This window comes from Schistocerca nitens, chromosome 6 (assembly GCF_023898315.1).
Source record: "Schistocerca nitens isolate TAMUIC-IGC-003100 chromosome 6, iqSchNite1.1, whole genome shotgun sequence".
NCBI classification, from domain to species: domain Eukaryota; kingdom Metazoa; phylum Arthropoda; class Insecta; order Orthoptera; family Acrididae; genus Schistocerca; species Schistocerca nitens.
Genome location: NC_064619.1, coordinates 247576154 through 247589805, shown reverse-complemented (window position 1 = coordinate 247589805; position 13652 = coordinate 247576154). Strand labels below are relative to the sequence as shown.

General features: G+C 41.5%; 1 protein-coding gene across 2 annotated transcripts in view; it reads left to right on the top strand.

Moving 5' to 3' along the window:
- LOC126262967 (putative ferric-chelate reductase 1 homolog) overlaps nt 1–9694 on the top strand; it is a 359981-nt gene extending 350287 nt beyond the window's left edge. For both annotated transcript variants that reach the window (XM_049959917.1, XM_049959918.1), the window contains exon 12: nt 9086–9694. In XM_049959917.1, coding sequence (XP_049815874.1) covers nt 9086–9226 — 141 coding nt within the window. In that variant the 3' untranslated portion in view covers nt 9227–9694. The remainder of the gene's footprint in view (nt 1–9085) is intronic.
- Nucleotides 9695–13652: the final 3958 nt, after the last annotated feature.

Genomic DNA, 13652 nt, shown 5'->3' with positions numbered 1-13652 from the left:
GCTAAGTATTTCACAGTGGTTTACAAAGTATGGAAGCAGGTGTACAGAAGCTCATTTGGAACAGATAAGGTAGGAGAACAAAATTGGCCATTCACTTTCCAAACTTATCATCCTTTCACTCATCCTGAACAATTTAGGTAAACTAAAAAAACTGAATCTGAATAGCTGGATAGAGATTTGAATTCTGTCCTCTCCCACTAGCATCCATTCAGAATTATCACTGTTTGATCCTGTTTTACCCATATTTCATCATTCAGTAATTTGTCATTTTAGTAATAATGTTCATAGAAATGAGACCATTTATTTATAACTGCTTTTACAATCAAATTGCTAAAGGCCTCTATATCTAATGTAGTTTATCAATCTTACATCTTCAACAATATTTTGAGAAGGAAATTTGCTACTCACCATATAGTGGAGATGCTGAGTTGCAGATAGGAACAACAGAAAGACTTTCACAATTAAAGCTTTCGGCCATTGGCCTTTGTCAACAATAGACAAATGTATATGGTTGTTGCTGTTCCTTTACACACTGTCTAAAATTACCAATATCCTTAAGAACAATAAACATGTGTACTATAAGGTGTATTGGTTAAGTGGGGCATGTGCCAAAGTTTTGTGAATATCTGCTCAGCCAGCATGTGAATTATTTTAACTGGTTAGTCAAAGTAGTAAGTTTCTCCTGCACTACTATTTCAGATTCCTCCCATAACATTATAACATCTGTAAATACCAGAATGTACCATAACTTTCATTACTTGTTTTAATCATTTTGATCTTTGACTACAATAAATAGTAGTAGTCATAAAGTACTTCCATAATGAATTCTTACATTTTTTCAAATTGCTTGGATCATCCGTCCATCACCAAAATGCAACTGTAACATGTGTTATAAAATCTTACCAGTGTAGGAAAAGACAGATAGCTACTTAATGCAAAGAAGACACATCAAATTGCAGACAAGCATGATTAAAACAGACTTGCATGTAGCTTTTGGCCACAGCCTTCATCAGCAACTGCCTTCTCTAGCATCTCGAGCCAGAATGCTGGTCTGAGATGCTGGAGTTTGATGGTTGCACACATGTGCTCGCCCCGTGTTCACTTGTGCTCGCCCCGTGTTCACTTGTGCTCGCCCCGTGTTCACTTGTGCTCGCCCCGTGTTCACTTGTGCTCGCCCCGTGTTCACTTGTGCTCGCCCCGTGTTCACTTGTGCTCGCCCCGTGTTCACTTGTGCTCGCCCCGTGTTCACTTGTGCTCGCCCCGTGTTCACTTGTGCTCGCCCCGTGTTCACTTGTGCTCGCCCCGTGTTCACTTGTGCTCGCCCCGTGTTCACTTGTGCTCGCCCCGTGTTCACTTGTGCTCGCCCCGTGTTCACTTGTGCTCGCCCCGTGTTCACTTGTGCTCGCCCCGTGTTCACTTGTGCTCGCCCCGTGTTCACTTGTGCTCGCCCCGTGTTCACTTGTGCTCGCCCCGTGTTCACTTGTGCTCGCCCCGTGTTCACTTGTGCTCGCCCCGTGTTCACTTGTGCTCGCCCCGTGTTCACTTGTGCTCGCCCCGTGTTCACTTGTGCTCGCCCCGTGTTCACTTGTGCTCGCCCCGTGTTCACTTGTGCTCGCCCCGTGTTCACTTGTGCTCGCCCCGTGTTCACTTGTGCTCGCCCCGTGTTCACTTGTGCTCGCCCCGTGTTCACTTGTGCTCGCCCCGTGTTCACTTGTGCTCGCCCCGTGTTCACTTGTGCTCGCCCCGTGTTCACTTGTGCTCGCCCCGTGTTCACTTGTGCTCGCCCCGTGTTCACTTGTGCTCGCCCCGTGTTCACTTGTGCTCGCCCCGTGTTCACTTGTGCTCGCCCCGTGTTCACTTGTGCTCGCCCCGTGTTCACTTGTGCTCGCCCCGTGTTCACTTGTGCTCGCCCCGTGTTCACTTGTGCTCGCCCCGTGTTCACTTGTGCTCGCCCCGTGTTCACTTGTGCTCGCCCCGTGTTCACTTGTGCTCGCCCCGTGTTCACTTGTGCTCGCCCCGTGTTCACTTGTGCTCGCCCCGTGTTCACTTGTGCTCGCCCCGTGTTCACTTGTGCTCGCCCCGTGTTCACTTGTGCTCGCCCCGTGTTCACTTGTGCTCGCCCCGTGTTCACTTGTGCTCGCCCCGTGTTCACTTGTGCTCGCCCCGTGTTCACTTGTGCTCGCCCCGTGTTCACTTGTGCTCGCCCCGTGTTCACTTGTGCTCGCCCCGTGTTCACTTGTGCTCGCCCCGTGTTCACTTGTGCTCGCCCCGTGTTCACTTGTGCTCGCCCCGTGTTCACTTGTGCTCGCCCCGTGTTCACTTGTGCTCGCCCCGTGTTCACTTGTGCTCGCCCCGTGTTCACTTGTGCTCGCCCCGTGTTCACTTGTGCTCGCCCCGTGTTCACTTGTGCTCGCCCCGTGTTCACTTGTGCTCGCCCCGTGTTCACTTGTGCTCGCCCCGTGTTCACTTGTGCTCGCCCCGTGTTCACTTGTGCTCGCCCCGTGTTCACTTGTGCTCGCCCCGTGTTCACTTGTGCTCGCCCCGTGTTCACTTGTGCTCGCCCCGTGTTCACTTGTGCTCGCCCCGTGTTCACTTGTGCTCGCCCCGTGTTCACTTGTGCTCGCCCCGTGTTCACTTGTGCTCGCCCCGTGTTCACTTGTGCTCGCCCCGTGTTCACTTGTGCTCGCCCCGTGTTCACTTGTGCTCGCCCCGTGTTCACTTGTGCTCGCCCCGTGTTCACTTGTGCTCGCCCCGTGTTCACTTGTGCTCGCCCCGTGTTCACTTGTGCTCGCCCCGTGTTCACTTGTGCTCGCCCCGTGTTCACTTGTGCTCGCCCCGTGTTCACTTGTGCTCGCCCCGTGTTCACTTGTGCTCGCCCCGTGTTCACTTGTGCTCGCCCCGTGTTCACTTGTGCTCGCCCCGTGTTCACTTGTGCTCGCCCCGTGTTCACTTGTGCTCGCCCCGTGTTCACTTGTGCTCGCCCCGTGTTCACTTGTGCTCGCCCCGTGTTCACTTGTGCTCGCCCCGTGTTCACTTGTGCTCGCCCCGTGTTCACTTGTGCTCGCCCCGTGTTCACTTGTGCTCGCCCCGTGTTCACTTGTGCTCGCCCCGTGTTCACTTGTGTGTCCTCTTTACTGATGAAGGCTGTGGCCAAAAGCTACATTTGTCTGCCAGTCTGCCAGTCTGCAACTACATGTCTCTTCTTTACAGTAAGTAGCAATCTGTTTCTTCCTGCATTATTGATATTCATAACTGGAGTTTCCATTGTTTGCCGTAAAATCTTTTCATTTTTAATGAGGAAGCTTTGTACTTGCACACCTCTGCAGAATTTCCACATATTTTACTTTGCGACACTGTGGAATGTATTTCTCATGTGAACACAGAGTTCTTTCAAAATTCCCAGGCTTCCTCATTATCATTATAGTTAGGTCTACAGTGAATATATCCTCCATGACTCACTGTTAATCTTCTAAGAGTGAGTTGACTACCTTCCTTAACTTCTGCAAATTATTTTTCTAATAATTTAATGGAATGCAGCAAGTGATACATGTTTCTTCTTTTCCTGAGGCAAAGTATATTTAATCTGTCAAGTCTTAAAAGATTATGTTCTTAGTCCATCAGATGATCATCAGTAATCCACACAGCCAGTGCAAGCCTGGTATCGCAATCGCCTTTGTCATATCTACATGGTCAACAGACTCTGATGTCCTATTTTCCAAGTTCTTCAGTTTTGTTTTTACTTCATTCTGTGTTGCAGGAAGTTATTACTTCAGATCAGTATAACCTTCTTTTGTTTTATCATGAATTTTGGAGGGTAGTGTTGAACAAATACTGCTTATCGTAGATTTTGGGATGGTGACGTGGATTGTGACAATAACTCTAGTCATCTATCAACAAAACTTAAGTTCTGTCCTGTGTGTGTTTTATTTATTACACCGCCACGACTGGATAAACTAAAACCTATTCAGATTTATAGTGCAGATTTCATTAAAATAATAAGAGGGGTGACAGTACAGAATTGTGTAAAGTAGTTGGCATGGTCATACATATATGCTAATAAATTGATGCCTGGAGAACAGAAAACATTCACACTAGCTTTCAAGCACTAGGTCTTCTTCTAGCAGAAGTACATACTTTCACACACACACACACACACACACACACACACACACACACACACACACACACACACACACACACGGCAGGACTAATTAGTGATGCCTGAGCTGTTGGAGATGGAGAGAGGGTGGAGGAGGTTGCAAGGAAGGGGTAATAAGGAGGAAGCTGGTCTTCAGACAGATAGATGACTCCAGGACCACACAACTAGGGATGTTATGATACAAGTAAATATTTGATAGTTTTGTTTTGATACAGAGTAGGTTTAGAATCGAATCATTCTTTCAATACTTACTCAGTATCAGAAAAAAGTACTTCTATTGAATAGATTTTATGCTCATATCCAAATAGTGACTGGTTGCTCGTGGCTACACTCTTGTTCGTCCACCGGGCCTGTTCATAATTGCTGAAAACTCTGCACCCAGAGCAGGTTGCATTTTGCTGAAGTCTGCTTCATCACATCACATTTAGTTCTTTCCAGATGCAAAAGTGTTTGTAACCTGACATAGTGCTTGACAATCATATTGTTAAGTCTGGGAGGTTTTGAATGTACGATATCAAAGCTGCTGATGTTTCTAGTATGTTTCTAGTGTGGTTACAGCTAACTTTGAGAGAATAAGGTATCATGAAACTGTCTCAAAAATATAATGGCAATGATTTCTTTAAATTGACATCTATGTTTAACACAAGATATTTTTAATTGCTTGTGAGGGGGACCCACCCACATGGATGCACTTGCGACCTGACCATTAACATTCCAGTCAGCTGAAGACACACAAAATGTACCTGACATGGTTCATGAATCCACAGGTGGAAACAACAAAGCACAGGAAGTTTAATATCGTAAAATGTAAAAGGAAAGACACTCCACTAAGGATAAAAATGCTGATTTGGCATTTCATGTTGGAGCAGTGTTTAAATTTCTGAAAAGTGATACCTGACATTGAAACTGAAAGTGTTGGAACACCTGACTTCCCAACTGCTGTAAAGATGGAAACACTTGACCAACTTACAGTTATATTAAAGCCTATGTCGCATGATAGGCATCTTGCAAAAAGTATTTTCCAATATCCAAAACTGTATCAGTGATTATTCATCAACTGAACTTAATAGTAATATATTTCTGTGTAGAAAAATAGTTTCACTGGCTTAGATCACACGAACATATAACTCCAGTCACGCAAACAATGTTTAACATGAAAATGCTGAGTAATTAAAGAATAAGCAGAGTCAGAAGTTACCAATGTTTTCAGCAGAACTGTGTTAAACACTTCAAATATCATAACTGTCATTTTTCTTGGAAAATTTGAGAAATCCTAATATTTGTTTGTTTACATTCCGATAAAGATGGTGAACTTTAGAGTAAGTATTTACACAAATTCATTGCAGTTATAATGAGAGCCGGTTAACTAATGGCTGCAGCACAACAGACTCAATCAAAGCGGACACAATCAGTTTGTTTGATATTTTTGCACAAAGTGGATGCAGTTTGCATTTTAAGTTAAAAGAGGAGAATTCAATTTGAAATGCTAGCATTGCGTTCTGATTAAAGTTGTATTTACCATCCTCAAGGTGCATTTCCCACCAATTTGTAAAACACAGTTTTGAGAAAAATGCGTTTAAAGTTTCAGGTTACAGATGGAAATAGTAGAGGTAGCATGGCTATACCAAAACAAGTACCCTCAAAGACACCAACCACATCACACAAAATTTCAAGCCTATTTTGGGTGATAGTATGACTGTGGATCCTTTCATATGGACAAACACTCAAGGAGGCAGCAGAACGTGCATACATCTGATTTAGAGGATTGGGTTCTGCCTCTCGACCATTTCCATCTGCTTGGCTATACACAAACACCATCTTGGCTTGTTCCCGACAAGAATACTGGACTAAACTATTGCTTACAGTATGCTGAGTCAATCACACAGCCTTCAACGCACAAAGAATGCACTGCCATGGTCAGAAGAACTTTCATTTGTCAGTGCAGTCTACCATGGCAACAATGCCTTTCTGGACGGATGCTGATAGGACTTTCTCCTCTATTTCACTTAGGAACCAGTCCATGCAGTTTGTCAATTTTATTAATGTTGACACTGTATAAAAACCAATATCTTGAGAGTGAAGATAGATATTGCTCTGATCTCTACTTAAAAAAAATTGTTAGGTTAGTAACATTTCATATTGCAGCAATGTAGGACCCAAAATGAACAATACACTAAGTCCACACAATGCATTTTTACCTCTGCAAACTCTTTAAAGTTTCATACAATGGTTTACTTAATTTGATATGGTGTATGTGCAAAAATGAAATCTCTTCACAGAATAGATTTATTAAAATTGGGCGACATGTATTTGATAGTAGCTGGCACATCCACGCAAGTGCTGCAGACAGTTTGCAATCAGTGACACAGACGTTGGTTGTTCCTGCTGACAGTGGACGGCTGATCTTTTCAAATCAGTATGAGTGTGCATGTGCTGTCACAGTGTGTATGATCTCATTGCCTGAATGTACACATTTTGGATGGCAACTGGTGAAATTAAAATAAGTCTGTTTTCTTTGATTGAATTGGCCAACATTCTTTCACATAATATTTGCACTGTAAGAAGATGATGAGTTAAGTCCAAGAAAGTAGTAGTTTGTGGTATTCTGAGGACGAAAATTATCATAATCAGGATGTAGCTTGGAATCTGTGTACCGAAATTGCAACATCTTTATCGGAAGTGTAAGACATAATTTATAACCCAAAAAATACATTCAAGTGGGAAGCGTGCCGTATGTAATGCTTCAAGTTACTGTAGTAACTTTTTTATTTTTATTTTGGTATCTAGGTGACAACTTTAGCTTTCTATGAACTGTTACGCTGCTTACTGGTGTTTTTATGCGAGTAGGTGGTGATTCCATTATACAAAGTATTTGCATATCTTGAGTACAGGTATGTGCTTAAACTTGTCAGTAGCTTTTCATGATAAGCCACACATCATCTCAACCATGTAACAGAACATTTCTCTCATCATCTCGTATATTCATAAAACTTGTCTCGTTATTCCGATAACTAAAGGAATAGGGGGAAGTTGATGAAAAACACAAACTATTTCAAAAATGCACCAAATCCACAGTTTTTGAGATACGGCAATTAAATTTTGTACCACACTTTACAGGAAAGCAACAAATTTACTTTTTTGGAATGAAATTTGAAGTTTTATTTTCAAAAAATAATATATGTTCCTTTTTCTTATAAAGTATTAAAGAGATTTCTACAAAAAATTCTCTGTTTCATTTCTTTATATGTTGTAAGCTTCTCTCATGAGGTTTTTGGAATAGGTCAAATAGGAGAATTTTCATGATTTTTTAATTATAATTCCACAAGTACAATTTTAAATTCATGCAAAATTCCAGTCATTTTGCCCCATATCTCAGCTTGTGATCAGAATTTCAAAATTTGCTCGAGACAACGTTCATTAGATTTACAGAAATATGTGTACAAAATTTCATAATTCTAACATTAATAGAATCCGAGGAAAAGGTACATAAACTTTAAAAAACAAAAATTTCTGGAAACACAATTTTAAGTTCAACCTAATTTGTTTCCTTAAGTCACTTCTTCAGAAGGCACCACATTTGTACTCTGGGTCATCTTTCCCTTCAAGGCTTCTTTTCTGGTTTCTTGTTTTCTGTCTTCTTTCCTTTATCAGGTCTTAAACTGACTTTTCAGCTGCAGAGATGCACTGTAAAACTATTTTTCTCAGGATGTCTTGAGTAAAATTTCCTATCGTGAAGCCCATTCTTTCTAACACCTTCATCTTCCCAATGTTCCATACAGTAACTGCATCATAAGTTGTAATTATGACAACTGTAGCAGATGCAAATGAGTTTTTAGGGCATCATTTCTATAGGAGTGAATTTAGAGAATCATTTATAAGATGCGGAACAGGCAAAGATGATCTATAAAACCAAAGATTATGTACCATGGCCTGTTAGGTATATCCCGCCCAAGTTTGGTTGAAAGTAATACACAGAATCGTTGTTCACTCAGCTGGTATTGAAGTGCTGCTTCACAATGTGGGCGTGGCAGGAAGGCCATGTCACACTTCTAATTAATTTTTCAGGCACTTCGGATGCGATTTCAACGTTGAAACTTTGGAAACTTTTTATCCATGAGTTGTACTAACAAATAAAAAATAAACTGAAAATTGACATTTTGGTAAATTTCATCAACATCCCCCACCCCTTAAGGAGGTTAAAATAGATTCTGAGCTCTTAGATTGAACAGATTGTAACCTAACATCACCACCATGATACCACCAAAAACTGGTGGAAGAGATGGGATGCACTATAACAAAGCTGTCTGCTGAGCTGGTGACCATTCTAAGTACACTGTGAACATAGCCTACACAGCTGTGCTGCTTATTTAGGTCAGAATAGCTGCATCGCACTGCTAAACATTCAATCACTTGAATGGTTGCATGATCCCAGGGAGCTCAATATTGTCAGATTGCTCATGCAAGCTGAGGTCTTCACATGTTCAACTGAAACAATGAAGCTCACCAAGTCTGGGTGACACTTTCCTGCAAGTCAAACAAACCTGTGCTCATTTGTCACCCATCTTTGTATACAGCGAATAACTGTCTTTGTAGCCCAGTAGTATTAAATTTATCCTATTCCAGTGTTGATAAAAGTTAGAGGATTTAAACACACAAACACTTATTTAACAATTAATAAAATTCTATTGTACATAAGTTGTTGGGTTCTTATTGCTATTAATGTTTGACCTGCTTATATTTAATAATCTGCAGAACATGTAAAATTTCAGTACAGTTTTTCTGTAGTTATTTTTGTGTGTTTATTTTAGTTGTAGCTGTGGTGAAAAACCATACAGATTTTAAGAAAATTTGTTATTATTGTTGTTGTAGCAAATTTACCTCCTTTTCAATTGTAACATATATTAATTCAGTTTTCTTGCTTTACAGTTTACATGTTTGAGGAAAGTGCTCCTTGGCATTTACATCGTGATCATACTTGGACTTGCTGTAGCAATTATTGTAATAGTTGCTCTTGCACCAATTGAAGAAAGCTATGAGACTTTCTCGAGATGGCTCAAAGATGCTTGAAAGATAACTTCTATAAAAGCTATTGTGAGAACTGTGGAGACTGTTCAGTATTCAGAAGACATTTACTAAATATGAAAGTATTTTTTGTGTGTGTGTGTGTGTGTGTGTGTGTGTGTGTGTGTGTGTGTGTGTGTGTGTGTGTTAGTTTCACCAATGTCCATATTTATATAAATGGTGGTGTTGAAATTTCATTTATTTTGTGATCAGATTACATTTGCAATTTTTAATGATCATCACACTATTGAAATTGTCAATGACTTATTAATACAATTTGTGACCACAAATCAGGTGATCTAATGCTGGTAATCTGAGAATAATTTGCTGTGTTTTATTTATAGTAAGATATTTCCTCTTCATGACATTTTTGTACAGTAATTGTAGTTGGAATGTAATATTTGTTGACAGTTTCAAAGATTTGCTGCAAACAAGCTAATGTCATTCAATTTATTGCAACATTTGTGAATATTCATGTCAAATCATTGCTTATGATATCAGAATGAATAAAGTCTCATCACATTTTTTAGAACGTTCCTTGTGTTTGGTTATCTTTTTAACCTTCTTAATTAAGAATCATTCAGCAGTACCTGAATGATAACGTGCCGTTTTGAACTACATAGTAGGCACAAAATTCAAAACAGCATCACAAGCAAATAGACAGTTGTAAATATGTTAACAGTGCAGATATTCAATCAAAATCTGGTGACAATATCAGCAAATAATAAATATATATATATATATATATATATATATATATATATATATATATATATATATATATATATATATATTACCCCTGTTGTTAACAAGCCTAATATGCTGAATTAGCTGTCTTACTGCCAAGCGAGACTACGTACAGGAGAACACATTAGGCATAGTGTAAGAAAATTAGGCAAACAGACGAAAACTATCAAGGACTGCGGATTACTGTGTATTAAACTGTAAGTGGTGCAGTATGTAGAAAGATCCACACTTTGGAGTATTTACAGGAAAGTTTGTGTCAAATATTAATCTAATGTGTTTTCCAGTTTCTTTGCAGTTGTGCCTTATGCCCTTTGTTTCACATTTTTCTCAAATAGGTAAGTGGGATTCAGTATGAAGTTAGAAATTCCACAAACAAGAAAAAAGATTAATAGCATGTAGCTAGATCATAAAACAAACAAAATGATTGATACACATCAAAACAGGTGATGCTGGCAGTTCACTGTTACTGCAAGCATATGATAGCTGCAGCAGCAGCTGTTAAGTTAAACATGAATTTCCTTTGCATATTCTCTGTTAACTAACAATATTGGATTTTTCTATGCAGAACTGTAATAACCTTATCACTTTCACTATTAGCTGCAGACATTGTTTTGTGTACTATAAAAAACCATTGTGAAAACAAGTCATAACAGTTAAATTGTCAACCATAATCATTACCCACAGAGCAATATGACAACTGACAACAAAACAGCAGGTGTGACAAAGCTCACTCTCTGGTTGTGTGTTCATGTGGTAGCTGTTTTTGTAAGCAACTGATTGTCAGTCACTTTGTTAGTCTGACATGAGTATGAAGTACTGATAAGACCTGAACAACTTATGGAACATACAACTGCTGTTAGCTTTATACACAGCTGTAGCAAATCCTCCACATTTCAGCCAGTGGGTCTGTGAATACAGCCACCATCATTTTCATAGAAGCCAGCTGTAAATTTTAGCAAAATTCCTCACACACATGAGGATACTACATGTCATTTTGGCCAAGTACTTCAAAAGTTATGGTCATCTACCTAATTCCTTAAACTATTTGGTCTGTCTCCTCACTTAACCTTACACTCCCAACACACCTTCTGCCTAAGCACAAAAGCTACAATCACATCTGAACACCTCGAAGTACTTATTCCAGTTTGATTCTAAACCTATCTTCAAACTACCTCTCTGCACAAGAGGCATCCATTTTGTTGAAAACATTAACCTTCAGCCCTCCACACTGAATTCAATCATAATGCCTTAGTTAAATATCACCTCAAGAGGATATAGCACTTCACCATCCAATCCCAACCCCAAGAAATAGAACCAACATAGAACCCTGCCTGGAACAGTTTTGCCCCAAATAACAAAGTGATTTTGCTCTTCTCCCAAAACCATCTCTAATGAATTTCACTTCTAGTGAGCTGTAGGAAGACTTCCGTCATCCTCTCTATGGAAAATAGCTCTATTACTGTAGTGCCTGACTGGCAAGTTGGTGGGTGGGATCTACAAGCTGAAACCACTGTCATGCATATTATATGGGGTTTGACAACCATGTGTGTGTGTGTGTGTGTGTGTGTGTGTGTGTGTGTGTGTGTGTGTGTGTGCGTGTGTGCGTGTGTGCGTGTGTGCGTGTGTGCGTGTGTGCGTGTGTGCGTGTGTGCGTGTGTGCGTGTGTGCGTGTGTGCGTGTGTGCGTGTGTGCGTGTGTGCGTGTGTGCGTGTGTGCGTGTGTGCGTGTGTGCGTGTGTGCGTGTTTTATTTCCTTTTATTTATTTATTTTTGTAGTTGGTCATGATGACTACAAAGGAGGTTGTAGGTTTGGAATCACTTGGGCACAGGGAAATATAGCGTTCAATAACGGCAAGGCCATGGGCATTAGGAATCTTAGTGTAGAGGGAGGTGGCAAGCAGGACACCAGTTGGTAACGGAACACGAACTGTGAAGATTCTGTGGAGGAGATGGTTGATGTCGTTTATATAGGAAGGCAGGCTACAGGCATAGGCTGGATTTCTGGAAAAGCATCAGGGTGTGTAGGTGGTTGCACCTGACCCAGCAGGTGGAGTCCTTCCACCTGGTAACGCCTGAATTTCATAACCACAGTGGTAGAACCTTTGTCAGCAGGTGGGATTATAAAGTTGGGACCAGTTTTCAGGTGGTGGTTTGCAGTTCCTTCTGCAGCTGTAAGGTAGATTTCCATGCTGAAGGATTATAGTGACACGAGGTTAGAGTTTAGGAATTCTGGGAAGTCAGTAGTTGGTCTGGGGCCAGTAGGGATGGATCATGGTTGAATGGAGGAATAAGCAGTCTGCCAGAGTTAAATATTGGTTTCAGATTAAGTCTGAATGGTTGGATTGGTGGCAAGGCGGTGTCTACTGGGAGATGGAGAGGAAGTCAACAAGGCCAACATAATTTAATTTGGGAGTGGTACAAAAGTTAAGGCTTTTGGAAAGAACTAATACTTTTGTGGGGCTGAGAATTTTGGAGGATAGGTTCAGGATTATGCTGTGGGTCCGTTCAGGTTCTGCATTCTTATAGGGATTATAAATATAGCTGGTCTGTGAGGCAGGGTTTGGTGATTTTGAGGGAATGTGGGGAAAATTTGTTGGAGGCTCTTGCAGAGATGGTGGGTAGTGCTAATCCAAGGTGGGAGTATGAGGTGAACAGAGTTGAGAGGATTTTTGAGGTGGCATGCTGCTCTAGTTCTGAAGGGCAAGAGTTTGAATGTGGAAAATGGGGTGCAGGAATTTGGGATTGCAGAACAGAAGAATTTTAAATATTAGCTATCTCCATGACTCCCAACTAGGACAGGAGCAAGTGAATCATGTTCTCCACTAGAGAGTTAAGACTATCTTTCATCATGTCATGAAATGAGGACTATTCTCCCCATCTCTCCCACAATGGTATTTCACTGCCAACAAACTTAGTGTCGTTGTTCATCATTATTCCACCTCTGCTCCAAACTCTTTGACTCATGGCTTGTATCCCTGCAATAGACCTAATGCAAGAGATGTCCCACACATCCTCCCCCTATCAACTACTCCAGTCATGTCGGACATCTGCCACCTCGTACAGGGCCATGTGATCTGCCAGCTAAGCTACGATCTGCCAGCTAAGCTACAACCCCTGTGCTGCTTACTATGTGCATCTCACAAGTAACAAGCTGTCTATCTGCATGAATGTTCTCTGCCAATCTGTGGCAAAGAGAGAGATGGACCACTCAGTTGTTAAACATGCCACCAAACATGATTTGCTTCTCTTTAATGATTGTTTTACAGCCTGCATTATCTGGGTTCTTCTTAGCAACACCAATTTTTCTGATCTGTGCAAGTGAAAACTTGCTGCGCAACGTAGCCTTCATTCCCATAACCCCACTGCCTTCCCGCTAGCCCCTGACCTGTACCTTCAATCGCCTTCCCTGCTTAGACTCCAGCACTACACAAGGCTTCTATATGTCAATGCACCTGCCAGTCCTTCTTTCTCCTTTCCTACTTCTTTGCCGCTGCCCCCCTTCCCCCTCCCCCCCCAGCACAGCTGGCAGTGCTAGCATCTGCCCCCAAACCTATCGTGCTATCCCTGGCCCATCTCATCACTATGCCGCCATCTTCTCCCGACCTCCTACCCCAGCAGATGGTTCCTCATGTCAGCAGCAGTCGTAGTTGGGACCCAGGGCACAGATCATGGCCATGCGCATGTGA